This window comes from Epinephelus fuscoguttatus, linkage group LG6, assembly GCF_011397635.1.
Source record: "Epinephelus fuscoguttatus linkage group LG6, E.fuscoguttatus.final_Chr_v1".
Classification (NCBI taxonomy): domain Eukaryota; kingdom Metazoa; phylum Chordata; class Actinopteri; order Perciformes; family Serranidae; genus Epinephelus; species Epinephelus fuscoguttatus.
The window spans coordinates 14,550,660-14,560,623 of record NC_064757.1 but is presented as its reverse complement, the minus strand read 5'-3'; the positions used below and the strand labels follow the sequence as shown (position 1 = coordinate 14,560,623).

The 9,964-nt window shown below is 40.3% G+C and overlaps 1 protein-coding gene across 3 annotated transcripts in view; it reads right to left on the bottom strand.

The window, feature by feature from the left end:
- Positions 1-11: 11 nt before the first annotated feature.
- Positions 12-9,964, bottom strand: part of rimbp2b (RIMS binding protein 2b) — a 108,147-nt gene continuing 98,194 nt past the window's right edge. For all 3 annotated transcript variants that reach the window (XM_049579071.1, XM_049579072.1, XM_049579074.1), the window contains 7 exons: positions 9,773-9,954; positions 9,222-9,390; positions 8,986-9,048; positions 8,584-8,687; positions 7,206-7,277; positions 5,336-5,470; positions 12-4,477 (listed from right to left, as the gene is read on the bottom strand). In XM_049579071.1, the coding sequence (XP_049435028.1) occupies positions 4,451-4,477; positions 5,336-5,470; positions 7,206-7,277; positions 8,584-8,687; positions 8,986-9,048; positions 9,222-9,390; positions 9,773-9,954 (752 nt within the window). In that variant the 3' untranslated portion in view covers positions 12-4,450. The remainder of the gene's footprint in view (positions 4,478-5,335; positions 5,471-7,205; positions 7,278-8,583; positions 8,688-8,985; positions 9,049-9,221; positions 9,391-9,772; positions 9,955-9,964) is intronic.

Genomic DNA, 9,964 nt, shown 5'->3' with positions numbered 1-9,964 from the left:
GCACATGCACACCCACACAATAATTTGTAACCATCAATATAGGCTGATAATTCTTATCATAAAGCTAGCACACAATTGCAGACTTTAAAACAATATGGTCTTCAAGACACCATGGGGAAAGCTTGCACTGTTTGATTATAAAGTTAAATGTACAAAAAAGGCAGTTTGAAAATCAAGTATAAACATTTAAAAACAATTTTACAAATGGACAAAGTACAAAAAGAGCAACAGTCACTCAAAATGAATAGAAGCAATGTCTGAAGACATGGTCCATAAATAGGAAAAGGTGTACATCAGTTTACCGTAGGTCAACATGGCTGTTCGGCCGAGAATTGTACAGAAAGTATTACAGAATGTTTTGCATACATTCTTTTTTGGCAGTTTCAGTTCAACTCTTTTGTGTAGAAAAAATAGGCTAGATTTTTTTTTCCTTTAAATACATGAGGATGAAATGGAAAACAATGTGTAAGGAAATAAAGGTGAACTGTTTCATTTCACGCACAAAGACGGACATCTGCACAATCCTTTTGGGCAGCTTTGAAAATACATTGGCTTTCAATTCATCATACATTCACTACTCTACATTAAGGTGTAGATATAGATATATAGATATATATATTGATATACAGTACTTGTATCCTGCACCAACCTAACTCGGGACACACTGAACAGGCATCAATGACAGATTGGCTTGAATAAACATATTTCAGATCTATTAGATTTTGGGTTAGAAGGGTTGAGGGGCAGCGTAGAGGTAGCCTTGTGTCTCACTGTTAACTACTGTGAAAACAGTCAAACCTTTAGTCTTCGAGTGAAGCCCAAAAGTGTTGCATGTTATGAATCAAATGCAGTACAATACCAGGACTTCATTTGCTGATGCTATATCACAGATTTGTTCTTTAATCTGTTTATGTCACGGTTTCCTTTGTAGAGTAGTCATTTTAAGTCAGATGTGCATCAGTGTGGCATCAAAAACAGTAAACTCAAAAAAGTCCCTTCATTCACTCAACCTCAGGAGTTTGTATACAGAGAGAATATTGGACTTTTTTTTCCCCATGTGTTTTTTTCAGATTAAAAAGACTTTCTTTTTCGGGCTTATCTATAGATGATGGACAATGTCAACACAGGAGTCTCAGACGGTTATGTGTAAGCTCTGGTCCTATGGAAATCACGACAGTCACACAATACCCTGCACAGCACAAGTCAGGATTAACATCTGCAAACAGATTTTATGAAGTACCAACATAAATGAAAAGTAGGCATGGGACTGCACTCTACTGGGCAAAGTACTAACCATTGTGCGATTGTAAGGCAAATACATGGAGATTTGATCTACTCAGGCTGATTTCAATGCAGAGACCCTGTAGTAGGTACAGTATGTGCTTGTTCTATTAGGTGTCTGACGTGTTTGTGTGGGGGGGGGGGGGACTCTTATCACAAGTGGTTGAGATAGGGCAGGAGAGTTAATTCTGATTTGTCACAGTATACTACACAGCAAGTCAGCTGTGACGTATTAAAGTACTGCACGCTCCAGGTTCCACACTGAGCCCGTCGCATTGCATGCACTCTCGAGGGGTCAGGAGGGAATGTGCTGAAGTAAAGCATGCAAACCTCTCGTACAATTTATGCGACTGGCTGTTTTGAACAAGCTCAAGTCGAGGCCCTGCAAGTCCATCTTTTTCTTCGGCGCTTTAACTGAGCCCTCTGTGTTTGAGTGACATTCTGCGCACAGAGACACTGGTCAGGCTCACAATGTGGTGTGTTAAGTGCCATCAGACTTGACCAGGTTCAAAATGGAGAATGCCTCAGGCCCGGTCTCGGTCTACAGCAAAACATCAGAGACTTGGAGGTAAGATACTCAATACTACATCGGCCGACACCGTGAGGTCTCGGGATCATAATATGAAATGTGTTACTGAAATGATGTAGCTGATACTGTTAACAAAATACAAATATTGTAGTATACAACAGATGTACAAGAATAAAGCATTTGCTAAGCTCACAAATGCCACCTGTCCACTGTTAAGTTTCAATTTTTTTTCTTTTCTTTTAACACTACAAGGACGTGGATGACACTCTCCAAGTATGTTGAGGAATTATTTTACAGCGCCAAGTCTTTGCAATAGCGTCTTCCCTTTGGAGAGCAGTCCCTTTTTCTTTTTGGAGGAGTACATGTCCAGTGGGGCCCTGATGGGACTGCCGGGCCCCACGGTGGCAGGGCCAGAGCCAGGGATGTGTGGACGCACTGTGGGAGAGCCTGTTCTTCTGGGCGGACCCGATTTGTCCAGTGGAACCTAATGGGAGACCCGTAAGGGACAGTTGAGGGTGTTAAAAAGCCAGCCGTCTCTCACACCTCCAGTCACTATTCCCCTCCTTCTCTTAAGTCCTTTCTGTCTCAGCAGGGCCACCATAGCTCTGAAGTCTAGCTCCCTGGATGTTGTCCTGTGTAGCATAGATACACACTCCCTCCCTCCACCTCCCCTCCCTCTGTCAGGTAGAAAGTGTTTTTTTTTTTTTCTTTTCTCTTTTTGTATGAAGCTGCTAGGAATAAGCTACAACACAGAATTTACGCATGACATTCACTAACTTCCACATCAATGTAAGGTGACAACAATTCCCAACAGTGAATATCAGGGGCAGGGCAGTTCCTCTCACATAAACAGATACATTTGCAGTTTGGGACAGGTGGGAAATATTTATACCACATTCACTTTCTTTCCCCTTAAATATATATATATAGAGAGAGAGAGAGAGATATTTACTGATACAACTGGGTTACAGAGAAACTACTAGTCACTATTCCTTTTCTGTAATCATGAGCTAAAAGGCTCCTTTAAATTGCACTTTGGGAAGACACATGGTCAAAGATTCCATTTATATGAGGCTGTAAGTGCAATGTGTTTTAAACACCAGATCATGTGGCATAGCAAAATCATTCTGCTTCTTTTAGTCATGTATTCTACTGAGTTTAAAGTGAGACTGTGGAACTGTTGAGAGAATAAAACGTCCTGCTTACAAATGAAAAAGGACCAAAAACTGCACCATGCACACAAGGGCTTTGATAACCTCCGAGTATGATAACCAGAGGTGTGGACTCGAGTCACAAATTTGATTATAGACTTGACAAAATAAAAAAAAAGTCTTGCAACTTTACTTGAAATATAACACCAATGACTCGTGACTCCACTCCAATAAATTTATTTCCCTTCATTTCCTGATCCAAAGTATCTACCAGCACTTTTCATTCAAGTCAACACTTAATTACGCTTTGTTCAAACCAATCTGACAGCATCCAGTAAAGTTGCAGGAGAGAGCCATGAACAACTTGTTGGGTTAATGAGTGTCAGCTGGAAAAAATGATACCAAAGATGACTTAATTCACGCACAAAAACTAAAGAAATTGCAATATGCAAAACACCCAAGGTAAAAATTACAGATGGCAACACAACAACTTCCAACAAACTGTGTTAATAATAATAAATACAAACTCTAAAAAGCATTCCTGATTTTTGTAAATTGAATATGTTATTACTCTGATATTAAAATGGCATTACATTTGGTGAAGCGCACATTACGACTTCTATAGGACTCGAAACTCAAAGGTTGGGATTTAGGACCTGACTTGGGACTTGCCAGTCTCGACTTGAGACATCAGTGCAAAGACCTGAGACTTGCTTGTGACTCACCGCTGATTAGCATTAGCATCACTTAGCATCACTTAGCATAGTACTGTTACAATCCCACATTATCCTGTAATGTCATTTGCACAGCAAAAGTTCCAGTCTCACTTTAAATTGATTGATTAGTTGACATAACCAAAATGCAAACAGATTTGACCAAACTGGAGTGTTTTTAAATTTCATACATGAATTTCTTTAAAATTTCACATTATGCTTTACATACAAGATAAGGGGCTGAAATTTGGCCGGAGCAAAAAGCCAAATTACGTCAGAGCTTCAAAACCAAATCAAAGATTTTTATGCTTTTCTTTGGATTTTTGCATAGAATTTGTAGGTTAGGATTTCTTTCTCAGAAGCAGCAGTCATACTGCACTAGTCTAAATGTTACTACCACTAATTGTGACTGAACCTTTTGAGAATTGAAGGTACAACAATGGCCTTTTAGCTTACCATGAGTTACAGCAGGAGACTTATTGCAGGAGACGGACATTGTCATGTACAACACTCAGAGAAACAACTGAAGATACCATACTTCTTGTCTAATGCATTGGCTAGGGTTACTGCCTCCTACCAACAAACAGTATTGAAACTTTTGGTGAAACAAAGGAGAATCCTAAAACTACCTAAAGGCATAGCAGCACTAAAGGAATGTCATATAAAGTATACATGTTGCATACCAGAAACTAAGGGTACCCATGTCATCTGCATTAGACGAGGGGGCGTAATCTTGGTATCCTCAGTTGCTCACTTACGTGACGGAAACAGAGCCTTTAAGGTGTGAAATGAACACTCTTCTTCTGTTTTGCCAAGCGGGTGAGGAAAAGAAATAAAAAAATATGGTGATGGCATTTCAATAGTTTGCACTATGACAATGGCAAATTAGAACACAAGGAAAGAAATATCTGATGACACCTATTAATATTTTAACAATTGCATTATTTGTTTAACGCAAAAATAACATCACATATTTACATTTAATAAATAATTACTTCTGAATGGCAACATAGGCTAAGTGACCTTTGCGTGCTACTTTACAAGAAAGCAATATACAAAACAAGGCGTTCAGGAGCAGATACAAAAGTTGTACTACACTAGACTTATCTTTATATAAAATGTTCAAGAATTCATGCATCTGGACTATAGAACATGCTGAGCTACAGACTACATAGTTCATCTTTCAGTACAACAAAACTATTTACTCTATTAGAAATTATTTGAGATCAAACACAGAATATATTCATAAAGCATCTGTTAGAATGCTAAATATGCATGTGCAAAAAGTGTTGCTGTTTTTCAAGACATGACAGAACAAGTAAAAAGTCACAGGAGTGTTCCCCCCTCTGTTTTACTCTCATTGAGAATGCTTTATGAATACAATAGATCCATGTATTATACAATGCAGAACTTCCCCCCCTTTCACAGCAGTAAACATGAAAAATAAAAGTACCTCTGTCAAGTATTAGTCTTAAAGTTTTATTTTTTTTTCTTCATAGATCTTAGACATCTATTTATTTACAGTGTAATGCTCCAAAGTCAGAAATCCCATTGTACTTCAATGAGACACACACACGCACAGACACGGTACTAAAGGAGATAGAGGGAACTGAAAAGAGTAAATGGATGACAGAGGGCTAGTACTGCGAAGGAGCATGTACCCTTTTGGTCTTTATCCGTGCAGGAGTGTCCTGGGGGTATCGAGATGGTGAGTCAGTTAGAAAAACCTCTACATCATCAGGCACTTCTTCTAGAAAGTTGGAAGGAACAAGTCCCTTGTGTCCGTTGAGCTCGCCCTGCGGAGGACATGAGGACAGTGAGACCTCTGCTGCATTTTAGTTTCAGTGTTACCCATAGTTAAACAGTTTCTCCCCATATTTTGAGAAAGTGCTCAGGAAATTTAAATTAAAGCTGCAGTAGAGTTGAGAAATGGGAGGAACTGTTGAAATGACAAGTTTTCATGAACACAAGATAGTATGTTCAGCTTTTCATCAAGAACCAGATAACCAAATAACTCTTCCAACTTTAACTCTCCTGGATAATTTTACAATACATTGAAATGGATTTCTATCATTATTTATACAGGGGTTATACACCAGTTGTAATTACCTGTACCTTATTTCTGAGATATGTTTATTTAATCAGTTTTGAATGTTAGAAAGTGCTTAACTCTAAATGCTACGATACCCATGAGCCACAGCCACCATTGCTATAGCAAAGAATCCAGTCAGCAGTATGAATCAGAGCTTTGTCATTACAACAGAAAACAAAACACTACTTCATAATTGCCTAATTTATCAAATTCAGCATGCTATTACCGAAGCACACAGCAGACTTTTAAGCTCAGTGATTGGTTGTTTCTTACAGAACAGCTCTTTAGGAACTGTGGTTAACTTTGCTGTACACAGGCGTGTACCTCTGTGTCTTTATCAATAAACCATACTCTTTCTTTAAGGGACAGTTCACCCCAAATCAAAAATACATATTTCTCTGCTTACTTGCAGTGCTTTTTGTGAGTCTAGATTTTTTTTGTGTGAGTTGCAGAGTGTTGGAGATATCTGCCGTAGAGATGCCTTCTCTCTTATATAATACAACTAGATGGCACTCAGCTTGTGGTGCTCAAAGCGCCAAAAATAGAACAGCAGCAATGTCTCTTTCCAGAAATCATGACCAGGTTACTCAAGACAACCCACAGACCTTATTGTGAGCAGTTTTATATAGGAAGTTTTATATAGGAACTAATTTTTTTTTTTGCTACCAAACTACACAGCCAATCATATCACTGTGCAGAAGGAAGTGTGCATCTTCTGCGAGCTCACCTAGCACCACTGAGCTAGCAAACATTACAGCTCAGCTGAGGAAGCTCCATTATTGTTTACATCATGCTGTCACAAGCCTCTTGTATATGAGTAGATGCACACTTCCTGTTGCATGGTGATATGGTTGACAGGTGAAAAAAATAAACAGCTCCTACATGAAACTGCTCACAACAAGGTCTGTGGATTATCTTGAATAACCGGGTCATGATTTCTGGAAAGAGACATTGCTGCTGAGTTTCTTTTGAGCACCACAAGCTGAGTGCCATCTAGTTCCATTGTATTCAAAAAGAAGGCAGACATCTCTACAGCCAATATCTCCAACACTCAGCAACTCACATCAAAACAATCTAGATTGATAAATAGCACTACAGGTAAGAGGAAAAATATGTATTTTTGATTTTGAACTGTTCCTTCAAGCATATGCTCATCTTTTGTAGTGATGATTCAATTTCATACAAGTCTTCGGAGTCTTTAAACATAAGTTTTCTCAATGCAGAAAATAAACAACTCTTTTTCTTGTGGGACCTTGTATGCCCAAAATGAACCCTCCCACCTCACAACTCTATGAGTAAGTTTGTACAGATTTTTTTGTATAAGTTTTAATGTAAAACTACACCTACTGTCGAACGCCTGGAAGGATGGATTGCTCTAAATAGTCAGGAGACAAAACAGATGCTCAACAGATGTGGAAATAGAAAAGTTTCACACTTACATAGTAAAAGCCATCTTCATCTATTTCACCAAAAACTGTGATGACATCACCGGCACAGAAAGTCAGTTCAGCCTGTCAAAGAAGAAAGAGCCTTGAGATACATTTGGCTTGTTGTACCTGTCTTGTTGTGTACAGCAGCATAGGTGTGCAGAGGACTTTCCAAAACATCAAATGTACTGGGGTTTGATGAGTTTGAAATGCTGTGCTTCCTTCTCCAAATCAATGTGATGCATCTTAAACACAAGTGTCAATTCAGTCTCTGCAGACGGACTGTTGCAACTGTAAATGCATCAAATGTTGGAACTTTGAAGACAGGATTGCAACACACTGGGCACATCTGTCCTACGGGATTCTCGAGAACACACAAACCAAACAGAGCATATGTACAGTATGTAGGACACAGGTCGACACACAAAAGACCAAACCGAGGAGGGGAGATGCTGGCTCAGGCAATGCATGAGGGGCTGTTTTTATGACCACCAGGGACAGAGGGGCCGTGGCCCAGTCATCTGAAGCCCTTCTCCTCGTTTGCACTCCAACAAACGGGGGAGGAAACACACAGAGCAGACAGTACCGGACCCTCCTCACCCTCACTCACCTCCTCATTCAGTCTGTTGCCCTCATACTGTGTCGGTGGCAGTGCCAATAGAAAGGTGAGAGTAAGTGAACGGGGGGATGGGGCAAAAAAAAAAAAAAAAAAAAAAAACAGCACGGGAAAGTAATTCAATCCACTAGCTTACACAATGCTAACTCCTCATTTAGCCTCACCTGTGTATGTTGCCCTGAATCTCACTTAAAGGAATAGTTTAACATCTTCTTGCCAAGAGCTAGATAAGAGGATCGATACGACTCAGATGAAGCTACAGCTAGGAGATGGTTAGCAGGGAGGAACAGCTAGTCTGGTTCTATCTGATTGTGACAAAATCTGCCTACCATCACCTCTAAAGCTCACAAATTATCACGCTATATTTCATTTAATCTGTACAAAAACGTAAGTGTAAAAGAGCAAGGGTTATACGCCAGACTATTTCTTGGCCTTGGGCACGTCTGGTTATCCCAAATTATAGTTTCAGCATGTTGAACTGGCGTCAGAGATGGTGGAAGCTATCAGGGAATTAAGTCAAATATTCAATGGACATGAGAGTAAAATCTTCTCATCTAACCCAGCAACAGAGTGACTGTGCCTATTTACCAAGATGTCAAACTATTCCTTTAAAATCTGAGCTGACTTAACAACACATTGAACATCCTCATCGTTGTGCCTGTGCACCTCAAAATATGTTATGTTCTGACTGCTTTTATGCATTTGTTTACATGATGATGATGACAGAGAATGGTCAAGACAAAGTGAAAAGCTGGAGCCACAGGAGGTCACTACCTCTACATCAACGTTTGGAGAGCTTTCTCGGGGGTCGTAGTCGTACAGAGCCACCATTCTCCGTGTCGACATTGGATGTTGACGGCCACTCCGTCTGTTCCTCTCTATGAGGAGGAAAAGTAATAAAAGACAGACAAGAAACTAGTCAGTGGGGATAATGTTAACAATTTACTGATGACCAGTGACAATAATATGACACCCCTGCAAGTCCAACAAACTTTTCAATCTGATCATCTGGCTTGCAAGATAATCTATTCCTATGTTCATCGTAGTTAGGGAATGCTTAGTGACAGCAAATATAGTGGAAATTAGCTAAAAGCAGTTCACAGGTGAATCAGTGAAAAGTGAAAAAAGCAGTGAAGATGAAGCAGAGAGCAGAAGAGCATCTCGCTGGACACAGACCTCTCTTGGACTTTCTGGACCTGCGATTTATTGAGCGGCCATCTTTGAAACGGTCACAGTTCACTTCACAGGAAAGCAGAAAAACAGGATTAAGTGCGAGGAGTATAGAAAAGGAGAAACGCGTCAGTAAAGGACAGTTCAGTAAAGCATTAAGTTGGTCAGATAGATACAGAGGGTGTGATAGCAAAGGTCAGAAAAAGAATGTGAGGCGGTCCTGAGGGGAAATGCTGTCTCACCTAACTTCTCCACAGGAGTGTTGAGTGGCAGGAAGCCCTGTTTTAGGAGCTGATCCATCATGTCGTCATCCTCTGTTTGGATCTCGGAGACCATGTTGCAGGGGATCAGACCCACTCGGTCTCGGACCTCCGCCCTGTAGAAGCCATCTGTGTCTTTGTTCCCAAAGACCTAAAGGAGCAACAAAGCGTCAGGGGGTGACAGGCAGCATGATAGAAAGGACAGACACAACCCAGTCGCCAGAAAAATGTTGGCATTGTACGTTTCTGCACGCTACATTTGCACATTATTATAAAGCGTATACAATGAAACTTTCCGTTTTACCAACACTGTGGTTAATGTGGTAACGTTTAGGCACAAAAATCACTTGGTTATGGTCAAGAAAAGATAATGTTTTGGTTTAAAATAAAGACTGGGCTGACAGATACCATAAAACCTGCAGCTAGGATTGGCAAAGATTACTACACTTTGAAGAAGCATAACAAAATCTAGTATCATTCTTTCTAGTTTATTTTTTAGCCAGAAACAAACTGTCTAAGAATAAAGCCACCACCTTGATGATCTGGCCCTCCTTGAATGGCAGCTCCTCATCAGCAGCATCGGGGTTGGGAGACATGGACATGGGGTCATAGTCAAACAGAGCCACAAACACACGGGTCATCTCCTCCGGCTCTGACTCCTCATAGTATTCCGCGGAGCGCCGTCCCCGCCCGTGCCTTCGCCCGCCATAGCCGTCTGAAACATA